Source organism: Lycium barbarum, chromosome 9, assembly GCF_019175385.1.
Source record: "Lycium barbarum isolate Lr01 chromosome 9, ASM1917538v2, whole genome shotgun sequence".
NCBI lineage: Eukaryota > Viridiplantae > Streptophyta > Magnoliopsida > Solanales > Solanaceae > Lycium > Lycium barbarum.
Genome location: NC_083345.1, coordinates 16,744,916 through 16,764,347, shown reverse-complemented (window position 1 = coordinate 16,764,347; position 19,432 = coordinate 16,744,916). Strand labels below are relative to the sequence as shown.

The 19,432-nt window shown below is 35.4% G+C and overlaps 2 protein-coding genes across 2 annotated transcripts; both read right to left on the bottom strand.

Annotated features, from left to right (window-relative positions):
• Window positions 1-1,099: 1,099 nt before the first annotated feature.
• Window positions 1,100-10,969, bottom strand: LOC132608877 (gamma-tubulin complex component 4). Its single transcript, XM_060322654.1, has 16 exons — window positions 10,572-10,969; window positions 8,759-9,050; window positions 8,021-8,157; window positions 6,955-7,053; window positions 6,551-6,668; window positions 6,110-6,379; window positions 5,857-5,937; window positions 5,702-5,785; window positions 4,856-4,942; window positions 4,378-4,433; window positions 4,107-4,301; window positions 3,632-3,857; window positions 2,945-3,033; window positions 2,181-2,334; window positions 1,560-1,682; window positions 1,100-1,479 (listed from the first exon to the last, which is right to left on the bottom strand). The coding sequence occupies exons 1-16, from the start codon at window positions 10,751-10,753 to the stop codon at window positions 1,417-1,419; spliced, it is 2,256 nt and encodes a 751-aa protein (XP_060178637.1). The 5' UTR covers window positions 10,754-10,969; the 3' UTR covers window positions 1,100-1,416.
• Window positions 10,970-11,674: 705 nt separating this feature from the next.
• Window positions 11,675-16,872, bottom strand: LOC132610419 (U1 small nuclear ribonucleoprotein A). Its single transcript, XM_060324713.1, has 5 exons — window positions 16,682-16,872; window positions 16,438-16,610; window positions 13,066-13,159; window positions 12,687-12,775; window positions 11,675-12,197 (listed from the first exon to the last, which is right to left on the bottom strand). Exons 1-5 carry the CDS (start codon window positions 16,797-16,799, stop codon window positions 11,907-11,909), a joined length of 765 nt encoding a protein of 254 aa, XP_060180696.1. The 5' UTR covers window positions 16,800-16,872; the 3' UTR covers window positions 11,675-11,906.
• Window positions 16,873-19,432: the final 2,560 nt, after the last annotated feature.

The following is a 19,432-nucleotide window of genomic DNA, read 5'->3' as shown; positions in this document are numbered from 1 at the left end:
TACTTATAATTGACTAGCTTGTTTAATTTGAATGGACCAAAAATCCATTAGCGGATAAAACTCATTCTATAAAGGGATTTGTATTTTTTAATATTCGAACAAGACACCTTTTAGTTTATGTAAAAGAATCTAATCAGTTAATTTGGACTAATCAAAAAAACAAAAAACAGAAAATCAAAAAAATACTGTTCACTTGGACTAGCGAGAATAAGGCTGCTGGCTGCATTTTATTACACAGTGGTTAAGCTTTGTTACATTTTCCTACCTAATTTTGTGTACTAATTGAGCTGGGGGCTTGGGGCCTGCCGGGGGTTGGTAGAGGCCATGGGTTGGAAATTGTATTCGCTGGTTGTTGGCTAAGAAACGTTTTCCCAATCAGAACCAAAAGTACAATATTTTTCTTTTAGGAGTTTGACTTCAAAATGAACCCCACTAGTAGCTCTGAGTGATGGTTCTGGGTTTGCTGGGGATCTTTTAGTACTCCATTTACAGCCGTATAATATAGGGGATAGAAGTAGGATGAACTCGATTAGAATAAGAATTCGACACACATGATCCTATGCTTTTTGAGTTTAAATCTACACCTAGCACTTCGAACAACCGTCCAAAGCATCACAAGGAGGACCATTTTAGGTGCAAAAGAATACCAACCATAGGAGGTTTTCACGTGGTACATAGCACAAAAGCCGCTTTTGGGGGGTAATGCACAAAAACCTTTTCGATACAAGATAATTCACACGAAAGTCTTTTTTTATTTCCAGATATTAGCATTTGCAACCTCATTATGTTAGATCTAAACTAACTTTTCTTTTTCACTTTCTTGACTTACTGATTGTTAGAACCTTGTGACCGAGCATTTCTTCCCCCATTGCCCAGATTGATGAAAAAAAGGCTTGGCTTGGAGATTCATGTTATTAAAGTTGAATTGAAATGAATCATGCGATGTCGTTCTCCCCTCTTAAATTTCCAATGAATAATATGATCTTGACCTATCATTTGACTTATCCAAGGTTGAAAAGCTTGATACTATATGATCAAGTATATAAACACCCAATTTCACCATATAACCAAAAGGCACTAGAAGCATTGACCTGCTAGATACATGTGGACTATTTCACACTCCCATCTGGGGGTAAAAACCCCTTAAATATTTGCAATTGTCAGCTTTTGCAAACCTAGCTCTTTCAGTGAAAAACTCATCATTGGACCTCATAAGGATACTCACTCCTAATTATTAATGGGGTTACAACAGTTGTTCAAATAATCAATCAACTATACCTCATATCTAAACTAGTTGATATACAAGTGCTTGTAACAGCACACAAACAAAACACACGCGTGCACACAAAAAAAACGCCCAATGCGGAAAAACCTTTATAACAAATTACATTGGGTAGCTTTAAGAGGAAGAAACCATCACTGTAGGACAGATGTGGCTGGGCGAGGTCTGACGACATTGAGCACCCCTCTTGCAGTTGCCTGTTGACGAATTTAAAAAGAAACATAAATAAAATAAGCAAATGAAGTATGAAGTCTCCATAATTCCAGAAGAGATTTACCTCGAAGAAGGAATTGAAATTGAGTCTTAAAAGAAATTGCCTAAGGAACGGGGCTCTCTGGCTCCCAGCAAGCCTGCTACTTCGTAGTATTGTGTATAGGGAGTTCGATTTTTTGTTAAACTCCTGAGAAGTCATAAGAAATAAGAGTTACTGCAGCGGGAACCAATCCAAAATAAATAGAATAAATAGTGATCATCGACCAGAGAAAAAAAATGTAATTCAAATTCAAGTGCTGAAGTAAAATATGATTTTATCGTCCGCAAGTAATAAGTTCTTCAACGAACAAAAGCCACAGAAATTTAGTGCAGAAAACTAATTTACCTGTCAAGATATAATTTACATCATAGTAATTTTGATGATAACTAGAATAAGGTACCACCACATCTTTGTCAGCACTCATTGGTCAGATAAGTTTGAGGTTAATCAAGTACTAGAATATGGAGAATGACAGACGACAAAAGATTTGGTTTCACAGACGACAAAAGATTTGGCTTCTATTTAAGAGTAGATTTGCATGAAGAATATCAGAGGTGTTGAACAAAGGGCAAAGTGTTTTGACATGTTATTCTTTGCTATCATTAGAAAATGAAAACACAAGAGCATAAATCAACTCAATAGTACCTCAGCTATGTGCTCCAGCTCATTAGTACTTCTATTGCTTTCATCATTTTCGATTTTCCAACAGAACTGCAAGCATAGTTTCATTATTCCATCCAGAATTCTTGAGACAGAACCAATGTCCAAGAAAGATTGTGAAATCAGCGCAGCCAAGTATCTGGAAAAAAAAAACCAATGTCCACCACCTTTTTGTATCAAAGAACGGACAGCAATCACAAAAAATGAATAGCAACTACGAGTATATAGTAATCTTGCCACTGTTAATACTAACGGTTACTGAAAAACTACTTGAAGTCCGATACTGAAAACTTAAGTGGCAGATACAAATAAACAACCAAATTCTTGATACTCTTCTAACTTATGTGGCAGATAAAAAATTGCTTATGTTTGTTACTTCTGTGTGAAATCTTACGACAGTGGTTATGCAACAGTCTTGACATTGCAAAAAGTAGCTCAAACAAACAGAAACTATATCTGAAATAGAATGTCCCAGAGATAAAAGTGTAAACTACAAGTCTACAGCTTAGATTTGTAATGATTGATCCCGTTCCAGTAGCTCCATTTCATTAAGAGTATGATATCAATGCAGATTCATGTTTCAACAACTAATTAATAGGGATAATCCTTGACAATATACACCCAAAAAGGAAGACAAAATGTAAGAAGCATAAAGCAGGTGTAAGAACTAGGAAGATCTAATATTCGATAAATCATACAAATTTTAACACTAATTGCAGCAGTACACGTTGAAATGTCCAATTACTTACTCTTGATGGAAGCCCACAAGTTCCGTGAAATCATGAGAATTCTGAATATGAGATTGCAAAACGTTCCACTGAGATTCTATCACATCCACCTGGGAAATTAAATGTGTTATCTAAGGTTCTTGCAAAGTCATTCCCATGGAAGACAACAAAGAGACAGGACTTTCAAGGTTGTCTAACAGAGAACCTTCTGTGATTGCTCATCAACAACCGACTTAAGAAACAGAATTACAACTTCAGTGGTGATGGACTACGACATGTTCTTTCATATAAATTAGTAAAGTTGTTTCAGATTAAGTTGAAGAATGTTAAATTGTGACACTTCATACCATATGTAGGATCTATCAACCTCAGACATGCTTTCTGCAAGCTATAAGGTATCAATTTTTCCTATAAGACAGGGCATGTGGAAGTAAAGAGTTCCAATAATCAATCCTATACAGGTCATGAAAATAAGCCCAATTCTGCGCTTCAAGTCTATTTTCTGATGAAGCAAGTGTAAGAAGCTAACTGCCTGATTAATTTACCATATTGAAGCTCATACATTCATGTGATCGTGGAAATTTATCACTTCAAAGAATAGCCTTTTAGCGTTAAATTTATTACGCATGTTAAGCATTTGGTTTTCGAAAGTTGGATCATCTATTAAGCAAAGATAACCGACACACAGATATCTTACAGGAATCTTACCTGAATATAGAATTGGAGATTTCTGATCAAGAAGGCCATGTGCTCTCTAACATGCCACATTGGTCTAAGGCGTTGCCTTTGATGCTGAGACCCAGACGACTTTGTAGAGTCATTTCGGTTTTTAGCAAAGTCAATATGATCTTGATGCATTGCAAAAGCCCATGATTTTTCTAACTCCATTTGTGTCCTTTTAAGACGGAGCAGATACTGGAATATCCTTTGATACCTAAAGCAAAATAGCAATAAATAAAGAAGAATAGTTGCTAGGGGTTTTGGCCAACAAAAAATGTCCATATATCATTCCTGTTCATATCCTCATTTTATACTGGTGGGTTGTTACCAGTGAAGATATTCTGGGTGGTCAGCCAAGACATTGTGCCACTAGAAAAACCATATACCCAAAAAAGATTTCCGCTTCTACGTTCACTATTTGGATTTGAAGAGATATAGATTTCATGACAGCTGAAAGTATTACTTGGATAGCACTTCAGGCGTAACAAACAGCTGCAATGGCCAGTCAATAGAATATTCAAGGGAAATGCCATCCCATCCATCAAGTGACACCTCCAACGAAGCATCTGGGTGCCCCACTGAGTCTCCATCCTTATTCACTTTTACCTTGGGCAGATCAACTGGTGAGGGTTTCAAAGCAATTCCAAATGATGGCATCCTAACATTAGGAAATGTAAATGTGAAATAAACTGTTATACATTTTAAATATAAGAAAAATCAAAGCACATTCTTACCGCAAAGACACCCTTGAAAAGTATTTATCCTCTTCACCAATAGTCTTTAAAGCAGCCTGCAATGTAACCAAGGTAATTCAAGACTTAGATATTTGTAATGATTAAAAACCACGACGAAGACAATATAACACGCCAAAAGCAAAGACGAAGCAACTGGACAAAGAAAATTCTGCTCAGCCATTACGCTCCAAATTTGGTTGAAGATAAACAAAAAACAAGAAAGCATTTAGAACAACATAACAGCCTTCTTATAGATGAATTATCAAAGACTTCAGCATATCATTCAACTGGACTTCTCAAAATCATGGATTGATCTTCGCGCACCAACATCAATGAGGTCAGACAAGAAAAGAAAAGAACCAGTACATAGAATGGAAAAATTATTTTAAGAGTTGGAATGCTGACTGCAAGACAACAGAAAAATATGATAATAAGGGCAGTATTTGATACAAGCATTATTGTCCTGTACAAGACCTACTAGTTGAAATGGGACCATAAGATCGGCTTCTGCAGTAGATTGGCGAGGTGGTAAACGCATCAGCTGGCGACTCTCCTCAAGGAAACTCTGCCAGAAATACCTTTTGTCAATACTACTGAAGAAACAAAAACTTTATTTGCACAAATCATTAAAAGGAACAGCCATAAAAAGCATGTGATCTTCATTTAGATGTGTAGAAAATACTTCGCGCTCAACTAGAATAGTACTAGCTCATTGTAGCATATTCAATAGTAACCGACGGTCCTATACTTAATTCTCACACATTTTTACAACAAATGCAAGTTAAATATAACTGAGCCATGACATAAAAACTTATCTCTACTTATGTTGCATCAATTAGTGCCAGTGTCCTTTCCACCAATAGAATATAGAGAGAAAAAATCACAAGCATATGTAAGTTTATTCGATGAAATTGCTAATTCAGTTGCTGCCTATTATATATTAATAGGTAGTTTATGTTCTGTAGATGATGTTGTTCACACCAGGGATGAATTTTATTTATATCATGCAATGACAAGGATTATTATCCAGAAAATCTTCAAGATCATCTGGATAGTACTAATATTTCCTTCATAAGCACCTTCAGCATGTGTTTAGTTTGGTTAAAAAACCCTAGGCTTTGAGATAAAAACAGTAACCACATAGATTATTTATAATACTAGTTTAAAAACCTAAAATGCTCCCTTTTATTGATCTTTAACTGAACTATGCAACTTTCATGCCCCAAAAATGAACAAAAAATAAATAAATAAGGAAATCATCAGCAGAACAGGATATCATTAACACAACTGTGAAACATAAGTTGTAGAAGTCAGTTTCCTTTACCTGGAAGAAATCGCCTTTTTCTAAAAGAAAATAGTCTTTAAGAGCCTTTAAGTGCCCATTTAAGTCGGCACGCACAACAACAAGCTGCAAACAGGAATGATTTGTAAGTGCCTTATCTGCAGCAAGGGAAGAAATGGTACACTATGTAATTGCACCTGCCACAGATGACTGGCTGCAACTGCTTTTATTGTGTCAATAGCATTCTCAAATGATCTTTTGTGGAATTCAGATGACTCCTACAAATGAGATAGTTGTAAGTTTAAACCAAAACAATAAATATAATGTGCACTTAGCTTCAGGAGCGAGAATTCATCAGGAGAAGGCTAAAAAAGGTCTAAATCTTGAATACATGAACCAAAGAAGATAAATATCGCCCACATCAATCTAGATAAAGCTTATTGAAAAAACCTTCAAGTCCTGAAGCATAGTTTCAATCTTATCAGCCTCTGCCTGAGGGAGTAAATCTTCTCCAAATAACTTATCATTCAAGGAGTTATTCTGGAAAGAAATTGTCGTTGTATCTCCTTGAGTCCTTTGTGGTCCTCTTTGTATTTGCGGATGAGATGAACCATCCTTAAATTGGAAACTGGGACTTGGATTGCGAAGGACTCTAACAGCTTTTCCTGCAAAAAGAATGGATTCTGCAACATGCATTGTAATATACTCTGGCAGCATATCCTGCAAGGAAGAGAGTTCATACAAATAGCTTAAATGATGTATGGTAGTAGGTTGAAAGGGGATGATGTTGAGAAAATGTGTGAGAAAAGGGTCCTCTTCAGGAAAGTGGACATAATTTTGGGAAAATTGATAGGCAAAGTAGGAAACAGAGTTTGGGACAGGAGTTCATACCAAAGAAATATGGAAGCCCAAGTGCCAATCACTTAAAGATGTATCAGTGACTGACAAACGCGTTAGTTTCTCAAGCAAATGTGGAGCTGATTCCTGTTCAGAGTCTTTGTCATCCTGACTAAAACATAATCACAACTTACTTAGATATGTTACATATGGTTATTTGAAAAGTTACAGGATATTATAGTGACAAATGAATGTCCATCATGCACCATTATGAGCGACGTTAGGTGGACTGACTACACTGACTAACATGTTTGGTCCTTCTAAGAAGAGACGCATCCTTAACAAATGTGTTCAACTATATGCATGGTGAAGTCTTGTGAATGAGTAGTTGCTCCAGACAAATTTCAAGTACCGGATAGTATGATAATAGAATTAAAGACACCCTTCTCAGTGCTTACCTGCTGATGTAGAATTCTCGATATGGATCATGAAGAATTCCATAAACCACCCAAGAAGCAAGCTGATTATACATGACCTGATGCCCATGCCATAGAAGCCTATGCTTAAAGGAAAAAGAAAAGAGAAAGGAAAAAACACATGTAAGGAGGAGAAAAGTCGTTATTTTTGGATTCATGAGCGACTGTACTAGCAGAGATACCATCATAGAGTTTGCAGCTTCTGATTCCCACTAAGAATAGTTATTTTCCAACTTTATAGAATTAAATAGTAAGAAAAAGAATCCAGCGGTTGGCTACATTCTTGCAGGGTGTTAAGAAATTTGCATCGTCAATGACAGAAAAAAAAAATATGTAAAATTGCAAGGAACCATTTTGAAAACATTCCTGAGCATAGTAAACTCAATCAACTTTCAAATTGAATGTATTGTTTTATTTTTTAGGTTTGCTCAATTCAACGGCCACATTGAGTATTAAACTATTACCAGTAAACGGAAGCCACTTTTCCACTAACTAATTTATCAAAAGTATCTGGAACCCAGATTCAACTCTCTTACTCTAAAACATATTTTGATCATGAGGTTCTTGATCATATTCAGGAAACAAACAACACTAAAAAAAGAGTTAGCAAAGTAACTTATCTAGACAGAAATCCTTTCCCACATCAGTTCTTGAGGATACAAGAAACAGTGATGGCCTAGTTCCATCATAGTACTTACAAAAGTTGAACAAGTGGAGTTAAAAGTACTCCACTGTTACTTACTTACTTTTAATTCGGAATGTTTTGGAAGGGGGGCGGAGTTAGACAGGCACATACACCACTACAAGCACCAGTAAGGGGAAGGTCATATTAATTTTAATTTCTCGCAAAATGCCCCATCGGGCATGCTTTATGAGAAGTAAAATACATTTTTTACAACCGCTAGCATAGCATTCAAAGACTAGATGTGTAAGCAACTTTTGAGAAGTATGGAAACAACCACAACAAATAGATAAGCAACGAAAAAGAAAGAAGAAACAAAAAGCAGTTGAGAGGGAAGAAAATGTGATAAGAGTTTTAAATGCTCACCTCTGGATGCATGTCTGTAATTCAGGAACCCCACAGTGGCAACGTTTGTGTAAAAGGTTGAGAAGTTTTCCTCCACATATGTTATCACGTTCAATCTCTAGAATCAGCTCAAAAAGAGGAGGCAAAAGAACAAAGAACTAAAATAAGATATGTTAGCAAGTCATCTAAGGAACAAAAGCAAGTTCTTCGAATGTATAGAAGTAGGAAGACCAAGAAAATTAAGGCTGGAAATACATGAGGAACAGGAAATAATATGAAACTTGCGGAAGCACCATCAAGCCTTGATCGGAGCAAAATAAGTGCCACGTCATGAACTAATAAAAAAATTAGTGAAAAACACAGAAATGCTGGTTCAGGAAGAAGAGATAAGCTACTAGAAAAAACAAAGGAAAAGAGAACTTTAAAATCAACCAAGCTCACTTACAATTGACTAGGATAAAGAAATAAGGAACTAGCAGAAGAAGAAACATGAAAGAAAAAACTTGATACAGCAAAAGCTACCAATGAATCCTACAAGTTCTCGTTCCAGTTTCTAGTATCATAGAAAGTTAAGGAAATCAAAAAGAATAACCCTACGAGTCTATGATTCAAATTCAGAATTCCATGACAGCCAAATTAAAGTGATGGACTACATTTCTGCATTTGCTTGCCTCTTTCCACAGTAGACAAATATTCATCAATAATGTGATCTAAGAATAATCAACACAAAGTATTACATAGAGGAAACAAACGACCCACCTTATTGAGGCCTTGAGTAAGTGTTGCCACAATAGGCAGTGAATCAGACAGTAATTTTTGCTCGATGTGTAGAACAGCAGACCTATAAACTGATAACACCTCAACAATACCATTCGCAATGGCCCTCCTGTACACACTCTGCTTCAATGTTTTCCCTTTTAATAGTTGGGATGTCCTTGACGCAGGTGACTCATTGGAGGACCTGATCCAACTTAAATTACGACACTTGGCTGCAAAGCGGTCTAGCTCCCTGTAGTAAAATCCTAGCGTAATAATCCTCTCAATGACATCCCTGCATCCAAACCCAAAATCACATGAAATACTTACACATTACAGCCAAATAATCATAAATGTGATACGTCAAAGGCCCTAGATATCATAGGAGTATTTTTATGATTAAATGATAAATGCCTGCATGTAATTTAGCTAGGCTATGCAGAAAAGGCAGTCTAAATATGCACGAAGAATCTATAATTCCATAAAAAAGGAAATGAATCCTTTCCTAGACAATAGATCCCTGCACCTAAAACCAAAATCACAAGAAGCGCCAAGACTTCCCAACCCAAAATGTAATATATAAAAGCCCAAGAAATCGTAGGGAAAATTTTATGAAGTAAAGGATGAAAACCACATAGTAGTACTATTTAGCTAGACCTGCAGATATTTCCTAAAGTAGTGAGGTTCTATATATTTAAACCATCAAAATGAAATCATTGTTTTCCATCTTTACGGACAATAAAAGCAACTTATGACTCAATTAAACTAGTTCGGGCTAGCTTTATGAATCCTCACTATCCATTTCCCTCCCTTAAAACTATTCTTATTGCAAACTCAACCATTTCGGGTTCTATAACACTGGAGTTTCCTCACATTTTCTGCCAACATACACATCTCTAAAAATACTAAAAATAGATTACTTTCCACAAATAAAAAAGAAAGAAAAATCTATCTCTCTCTCTCTCTCTTTTTGTCATTTTTTTTTCTTTACGCTAACTAGAAACATAAGAGACACAACAAATATCAAACATTTCAGCATAAAGAGCAAGCTTAAAGGTGGGTACTTTACATTTTCTACTGACGAATGAATTACATTACACAAATAGAAAAAGAAAAAATGAAGAACATATTTAATTGTCGGGTGGGTAACATTAGAAGAAGAAAAAAAGACAGTAAATTGCAAACCTTTCACTAGGTTGAAATAAATGCTTTCCATATTTACAATAGAAAACAACTTATGACTCAATTAAACTAGTTCGGGCTACCTATGTGAATCCTCACTATCCATTTGAATTAGTTTTATTGCAAACTCAACCATTTGGGGTTCTCTAAAACTAGAGCTTCTTTACATTTTCTGCCAACATACACATCTCTAAACATACTAAAAATAGATCACATTCCACAAATAAAAACAGAACGAAAAAATTCTCTTTTTCCTTTTTTTTTTTTTTTTGAAAGATAACTAGAACATAAGGGACACAACAAATAGCAAACATTTCGGCATTAAGAACAAACTTAAAGGTGGGTACTTTACATTTTCTACTGACGAATGAATTACATCACCCAAATAGAAAAAGAAAACAAAGAACATATTTAATTGTTGGAAGGGTAACATAGAAGAAAAAAGAGAATAAATAGCAAACCTTTCACAGGGTTGAACAAAGGAGACATCAGGGTCAAGCTTAAAGGTGGGTACTTTACATTTTCTACTAACAAATAAATTACATTACCCAAACAGAAAAAGAAATAAAAAAGAACATATTTAACTATTGGGAAAATAACATTAGAAGGAAAAAAAGAGAATAAATTTTCAAACCTTTCACTGGGTTGAATGAAGGAGACATCAGGGGCAAGCTTAAAGGTGGGTTGTTGAGAGATGGGTGCATCTGGTGATAAGGGAATGTGGGCCCCACATTCTTCTTCTTCTTGTTGTTCTCTTATGTCGATTATGAGATCTCCTGTGTAACCCAAGAGTGCTAGTAACAGTTCGTGCAGCATAATTTGTTGAAGAAAATAGATTAAGGTGATTGATGAATTGCGTTTAAAGTTAAGTAAAGAAAGAGAGAGAGTGTGGATTTTGATTTTAAAAAGGTTTGGAGGATCGTTGATGGAATGTTTGGGGAAAAGCGGGAAAGGGTTGGACTGGTGACTGAGAGTGAGAGAGTCCGAATTTTAACGGGTCGGGTCCTCGACTCGGCCTTCTACACCAAGCACGGGCCCACTATTAACCCCTACTATCAAATATATTATATTTAAACAACAATTTTAAAAGCTATTGATAATATTTAATCATTCTTTTGACACAAAAAAAAATGGACAAAAATTCCTCCAACTAAACACGAAACAACTCCTGCTGAAATTCTAACATTTGGAACCCAAGAAATGATTCATGGGGTTAAAAAATTTATAAGTTCTTCGGTGCATTAAGTAGGAGTATTTGTGTTCACTAACACCCCAAACATTCTATTTTTATACTAGTATATGATATTTAACTAGACGTTTTAACTTCCGTCTTGGCTTATATATTAGAGTATATTAATTAAAAAGATATTAAGATAATTTTCGAAAGTTAGTGTCAAACATTTTGAAAACAACCGAAATAGAACGAATGTGACAATAGATATTGAATTGTGATATCAGACCGTCTAGTAAGGTGGCAATATCAAATAATTTCTTATTGACAAATTAGTTCAAAATATCATGTCACTGCAACAGAGACGACTTCAACAAGGATAAACGGTAACAACTCCTGACATGAATTATTTATAAATATACTTTATGCTATGGTTAGACTACACCACAAGCTTTCAGCATTATGCTCGGTAGCAACTTGCAATAACTGGCAGGTAGAGTTTCTACCGAAGAGGCTGCGAGGGTGAGGGACCGGGCAAAGAGATTGTTTTGTCTGTAATGTTCATATGAGACTGGCAAAAGGAAAATGGGCTATAGAAGCACATCAAGATTACAAGGTGGAGGAAATGCAAAGCATAATGCTCGAAAGAAAAAAGGAGGTGGTAAGGTGCTACACAACAAATACACGGGTAAACTCAAACATCCATGGATCACAAGCTTAAATTTGCAGCCGCACAACATCCAGATCCTAGTTAAAAATAATGTTAATTCTACAGACAGCAGCTAAAATATAGTGTATCTACTTCTTCGCATATGTAATCAACATGGGATTCTCGGCGGTAATTTTGAATCCTTGAAGGGCCTGCATAGCAACAGTCGACTGCATCTCATCTCCATATTCTATGAAAGCAATTCCAGGCTTTGCCTCAACCATCCTAACTTCCTTGAAGCCAGGATATTGGCAGAAGAGCATTTGTAGCATCATTGGAGTAGACTGATGAGGTAGATTCTGCACAAACAGAATGTTATTTGGAGGAGCAGGAGCCTCCGGTACTGCTTTAGCTCCACCCATGTATGGTATTTGTGAGAACTGCAGCATTTGGAAAAGAGGAAAAAGTTCACAGTTTAGGAAGTTTCTTGTAAAAAGCATCTATAATCACAAAGAAACACTAGATTGACTACATTTTAACCTATGGGCATAAAAAGGTATTCCCATACCAAACTAAATTAGTGCCCCAAGATTTCACCAAAATGCGAGACAAATTGCAAGCTAATCAAGAATCCAGCAACAAATAATTCAACAAGTTTTACAGCAGAGATTTTTCTCCATCCTAACTCCCAAGTGCATAACTGCCACTTTCCATGCACTATCCCATTACTTTCATTATATGAAATGTGTTGTATGCTTTGGAAAATCAGATGACATATTTCAAAATGAAATCTACATCACATCACCTGATTAACTTCCTATAGTGTGTAGTGAAAGTACAACAGATAATACAATCCCATTAATTCAACAGATATGGTCTAGAAAACAGGAAACTCGACGAAGTCTCTGAAAAGAACGGAAAATGCTTACAGGAGGTGCTGCACCATAAGCACCAGCATATGCAGGATTCAGACCCATGCCAGCTTGATTAGCATCTTGCTGGTCCTTTTTCTTTCTCCCTGCAGGATCAGTAAATAAATAGCTAAAATTTGCAATAGTCAGGTAATTGTACTTTCTTTTCTTTTTTAATCTTGGGTGTGGGGTGGGTTGTAGGGGAGGGGGAACAGGGAATATGATCGCAACCACAGAAGTTGGAGGTTAAAATTTATCTCCCTATTATTATACGCATCTTAAAGCAAACAGTATGTAGCAAACTTTATGAAGTAACACATTTAGCTGTTAGTCCAACCTTCTCCATGGTTTCAAATGTATATTGAGAACTCGAACATTTTCAAATGAAAGAACTTACCTTTATCCTCATGCCTCTTTCTTTTTTCTCGGGGAACAAAAGTACCATCAGCTTTTGCTACAACATCAGATTTCGTCTTTGCATACTGTATTCTCTGTGATAGACATATATGTGTGTCAGAATACCTATGTAACCAATCTATACTACACCAACAAAACATATAACAGAAGCTATCAAAATTAAGACATAATTGAGGTAAACAAGCTTATTCAGGAATCAAAAAGGCCTCATCAAGTATCTCGATGCAACTTTAATTTTGCTCAAGTAATCAACAGATAAACATGCATGTGCATGCAAGAACCACAAACAAAGAGGTAGCCACATTGTATAACATTATATGCACTTTGCTAAACCCTGTAACATACTAACATGTATTTGTAAAGAGTAGCATTGCATTTAAAAGTAAACATTGTGATACATAACAAAAACCAGTTGTTTTACTCAACTGTAGAAAACAGAAAAAGCAACATCTAAGATGTAAGAATAATCCAAGTATGTGTAACACAATCTATAAACATTTTAACCATTATGCAGTGCACCCTCGGCAACTAATGCAAGCACGCTATGCAAGAAAAAGAACAACTAAAATATAGATGTTTGTACTTTTTGTCTTTTTGGTGTAACATCATTAATGGCACTTTCCTTGAGTTACTCGACTTTGTGGGAGTTTGATTTTTCCCTGCAACTATTTGCACTTCCTGGTGCCTACGGAAAGCACTAACTTGTAATCGTATTCATAAAAAGAAAAAACAGCAAGCAATCAGGTGACACCTAGAGGCTAGAACTAGCACGAAAAAACACTCGTAACCTCAAGTGAAAATGAGAAATATGCAACTAGTACGACAATCGAAACTAAGGGATGTATGGGTTGCAAATTCCAGCACACATAAAGCTAAACCAGCATATACATTTCATAATGTCCTCATTTGGCTGATGAGAAAACAATTTTCCAGGTTGAAATATCTTTGACAAGGATTCTCTTAACAGATCTCTGAGACTAGGAGATTGCTTATTGAAACAATTAAAAGTTCAAAGCAGATTATGACTTCAATCATCTATTCTGACTCCATTCTTCCATCTATAGACCACAACATATACACAAGATGAATATCAAAGAATAAAATGAAAGTCATCTGACCGAAGATGCAAGTAAGACATATCAAGGATTGACCATATCCTGTATAGAACTCTGCTCCATGGATATTACACTATAATGATTGAATGCGCTCAAAGGAACAGCAACAACAACATACCCAGTGTAGTCCCACAAGGTAGACTAAAAATAAAATGGAGAAAACTTGTCTCAAAAATGATCTATAACCTCACATAATCAATTGGGACATATCTAAGACACACCACAACAAAAGCAACTATATAGATGATACTCAACTAGTTGGGAATAAGCATTAGTTGTTGATGTTACTCTTCAATTAATAGACCTGTATTTGGAGTTTCCCTGCGGTTGGAAGACAAAAATGGGTTGTCTTAACCTATTGAGTTCTCAAACTCGAGTCATCATATCATACGTTCTACTTAATATATTCTGCAAAAAATGCAGAAAGACTTGTGAAGGAAGATCTAATTTGGTTGGTCTGAGATGTCATGGTAGAGAAAGCTAAGTTTTTTTTTTTTTTTTGATAGGCTAAGTATAATAATATAACGGTGTTATTAAATATAGAATCTTATGAATCAAGCACAACATGGTTTTTCTATCTCCTTCATCGACCTCCAACTAACGAGACAAAAACCCCCTAACCTTTCCACTTGGTCATGTCGCACCTTAGCCTCATGCCATGAGCAAAAGAACCAACCCATGTGCCCTTATCAGTCAAGCACTCTAAAATATCAAATATGCTGAAAACAGGTTGGTGATTATCAGGAGTTTTCCTAATCTGGTCAGAGACTTGTATGTCAGTATAGGATTGTAATATGCCAAACTGTACTTTAAAGACAAATTATTGAAGTTATAAAAAACTTAAATAAAGGGGAATGGACACAAGAGAATGTGTATAGCTAATCCCAAATAATTTTAAGGTTTGAGACGGAATCCTTTGATTGATAGACTTCTGGATTACAAAACACATGCATCAATCCCAAGCAAGTTGCAATTGACGATATGAATCATCACTGTCCATGTCTCTTCATTTAAGCCCATCTAGAGTTTGCTAAAACATTGATGCCAAAAGCAGTTCAATTCTTCACCGATATAGTGCAACTAGTTCAAAGACCTCACGAACACTCATTCTTACTCCTAACAGCTACACTGATCACATCCCCAAAGTTGTGTCATACTCCCTCCAGTTTATGTGACACTATTTTCTTTTTAGTCCGTTCCAAAAAGAACGCCACATTTCTATATTTGGAAACAATCTAACTTGAACTTCTAAACCCTTAATGAGAAGTTTTTATATACACACAAATGATATGACATGTTTAAGACCACGAGTTTTAAAAGTCTTAAAGTGACACAAATGTTATGGCATATTTAAGACCAAAAGTTTCAAAAGTCTTCACATCTCCCTTAATTCCGTGTCGAGTCAAATTGTGTTACGTAAATTAAAATGGTGGGATAAATAAGATTGACCATGGAAAATAGTATTCTCTAATTCAGCATAGGTAAGATGCCTAAATGCTTGAGCAGTCAAAATGTATCTAGAATCATTTATCAAACAAACAGGATTATGATACCTTTCCTAGAAATCATTAGTTTTTACAGGGAAAAAAAAATTATACTTAAAGTCACACTGAAAGATTTAATTTGGTTTAGCTCGACGTCAACTCACTAACCATATCAAGTCCCAAGCACGTATAAAGATAAAGCAGGAAGTATACAGCCAGCATAAAAAATAACTAAATCATGATAAATCAATCAATATAAAACTACATATAGCTGATCCCCACTAGTTTGAGAGGTATAGTTGATTGATTGATATTTACAGGACAATCAACACACGGTTCCTTTGTCCCCTTTCACCTTTAATGATAAATTGACTAAGAGCCCGTTTGGATTGGCTTATAAGTTGCTGAAAACAGCTTATAAGCTATTTTCAGCTTTTTTGAGTGTTTGCTGGCCAACTTAAAGCCATTTTGTGCTTAAAATAAGCCCAAAAAAATAATTGGGCCCGTTTGGCTTAGCTTTTCTAAAGCAGCTTATAAGCTGCTTTTTTAAGCCCATCCAAACAGGCTCTAAACTCAAAAATAAAAAAATAAAAAAAATGGATTTTAGTGAAGTTGATTATTTTTTGTGTCGATGAACTAGAATTGCAGCAAACACATTGCACCAAGTTAGGAGCTAGGTTCCAGTAGTGAAAATTCTAAAGCAATAACAGATTGACAAACAAAGAAAAGAAGTAAAAAGTAATGAGAAAATACCATAGGCTTATCGTAGAAAGGAAAACCCTGCATCTGTCGAAGTGCATTGCTAGCAGAAGAAACTTCCTCGAACACTACCCAAGCTTGTCCTTTATGCTTTAGGGTTTTGAATGCTAAAACCTCCAATATCTTACCAAATTGTGAGAACACAGCGTGCAGTGATTTCTTCAACTCTACCATACATAACACATTTAATACACGGTTAAACATAAAGATAATGTTTTGTGTAAACACAGTATCTTACCTTCAAGCTTGATTTTTTCATTGAGGTTGTTGATGTAAATAGTTACGTTCGCAGGAACTTCGCCACCACTTGGGTTCGGGTTCGGGTTTTGGTTCGGGTTTTGGTTCGGCTCCGCCATGGCTGCTCGCTCTTCTAGGCCTTTGCTGCAATTTTCGCCGGTGGCAGCAATTTCAGTAGTGTTAATTTCTTCAGAAATTTTTGGGTACGAGTTAGGGCTCCTATTTGGGCTTAGGCTGGGTCGACAATTGGGCTACCCATTTGGATTTTCCAATTTGGACAATTAATGGGTTATTTGCACTTTTGGCCCTCCTTTGTACTGGTCTTTAATTTTTGGCCTTCAAAATCGAACGCATCATATAACATGAGTTATGCCAACGTCCTTAAAGAACTTATGCCCCGTCACGCATAAGTCCGATTTTGAAGAGTAAAAATTAAAGACCAGCCCATTTGAAGGACAAAAATTAAACACCAATCCATTTGAAGGGAAAAACGTGCAATTGCAACGCAATTGATCTTTCAAGGAGCATTATGGCATGGGAAAAACTTACCTAGACTCGTCTGTGTTTTTTTTTTTTAACATAAAATCACTATAACACATAAATTTTCTTGGGTTAAATTTATATAAAATTTGATTATGTTTATTTGGGTTGAACAATTAATTTGGACTACACAACTAAATAAGTTCATTTTATTAAATTCAAGTCCAATGTCCATTTCATCTTTAGGCCTAAACTCATGCCGCTTGTCTAAGTGACTTGGCATTCTAGTTAAATTCAGGATCAACAAGGTGATGGCAAATATTCAAATGATATGGCAACTTAACAAGGACCAATCAAAAGCCGTCAAATGTCCAAAATGACGTATATCTTGGTCAATCACAAGCAACCTTGTCACATAGTATTTGTAAAAAGCTTAATGACTTACATAAATCAATCAGAATCGGGCAAGAGAGTTCATTTATATTTGGACTGCCTACTCCCTACTACTATCAATATGAGGGTTACATAACTTTCCAAGGACATTCAACGAGCATAGGAGAAAGCATCATCATCGACAATAAAACTCTTCTAAGGAGGGTCAACAGTGTTCTTCCCATAGATTGAAACGGCGAAGTGGTACCCAACATCCCTAGCTATCAAAATATATCTCTAGGAGGTTCAAATCATCTGGCAGTTCAAGAAATACGCTTAATTAAAGACACGTATAAGTTAATGGTGCCCAAAATCATCTAAAGAGACAAATTGTTACCACTAACTAGAACATTTGGAGACCAAGCATATCAGTGCCACTTTTTAAAAAAAAAAATGGTGGGGATCGAATTAATTTGCGCTTATTTCACTTGATATTTATTATTAATACCTCTCACTTATGCAAATACCGGGTGACTTTAGACGTCAAGATCATTGAGTTTCACATCTGTTGACAAGGGTATTATTCGTCTCTTTATATAATCTTGGGCAATCCTTACCTATTGAGCTAATTTTTTAAAGTTGAGTTAGGCTGAAGATCCTTTTTATCAAAGACTTATCGAATACGAAGAAATTATCTAGAATCAGTCGCGAATTCAGAAGTTCCGCTAAGGATCTTAATGGTTTAATATATATCTAAAATAATTTTTGATCTATATACACAGTGTAATTTTCTGTACACTCAATATAATTATCTATTAAGGGTAATCAAATGAGCTTCACTTTGTATGGCTACATCAATGCCTAAAATATTTGTCACTATAATGAAATGCGAACCCTGATCTCCCATATATAATTGTCTCCATTCGTTGATCGAATGATCGTAAGCTGCACATTTAAGCGCAACAAATTAGTGCCACTTATTCTTTAAAAAATCTTAGAATTCTCAAGAATCAAAATATGATACACCATCCACATACTTCTTTCATTTGGTGGTTACTCTTTCTGTGTGTCCTACAGCTTAATTATTAGCCACTCAAATATGTGTAATGTCACAAGATCTAAGTATTTTTTGGCTTATGCTTAAGTTGTAGGAAAAAAATAGTGCCACATCACAAATTTCGAGCGGACATCAAATACCTGGACATATTAAAAGATTTTGTCAATCACAAGTGACATCAAAGCATCAGCTACGCAATTTTATTCAGAACCCTCTAAATAAGATCAGAGGGATATGATATTAAAGTTTGCAATAAAAAAAAAATTGAGATGCTGAAAAATGAAAATTGTTATTCGACATCAATTTACATATTGCGGAGATTCTTGTTGTCCTTTTGGATATGAATTGGTTGAAGTTAGGAAAAATAATATCTAAGAGTTGAAATTGAAAAGAAATATTTCTCTAGATAAATGCATTATCAACTATTCTTGATAATAGCTCGAACGAGTCATAAGTTCTCTTTGCTGGATGATTCTGCTTAGTTTTACCCTTCTTTGAAGGTGGCCCTAACTAGTTAACAGGAAAGCAGAAACATAGAGTACTTTGAATAGGTTTTTTTTAAGAATCTCATCTCTATTGTCCAATGAACAGGTCGTGTAGAGATTCGAGTTGGTTAATACAAAATGTCAGTTTTGATTTATTTATTTTTTTAAAAAAGTGTCATAAGTGTTATTAGAATAGTATCTCAAAATGAAGTGTCCCTCATTAATTAGGAAGAACTCTTTTTTTTTTTTTTCATTTCATGATGAGTAAATTATTATTGAGCTTTAAAAAAAAAAAAACTTTTATTGAGCTTGTAAAAAAGTAATAAAAGAGATTGAACCGGTGTTCATGAAAAATGGG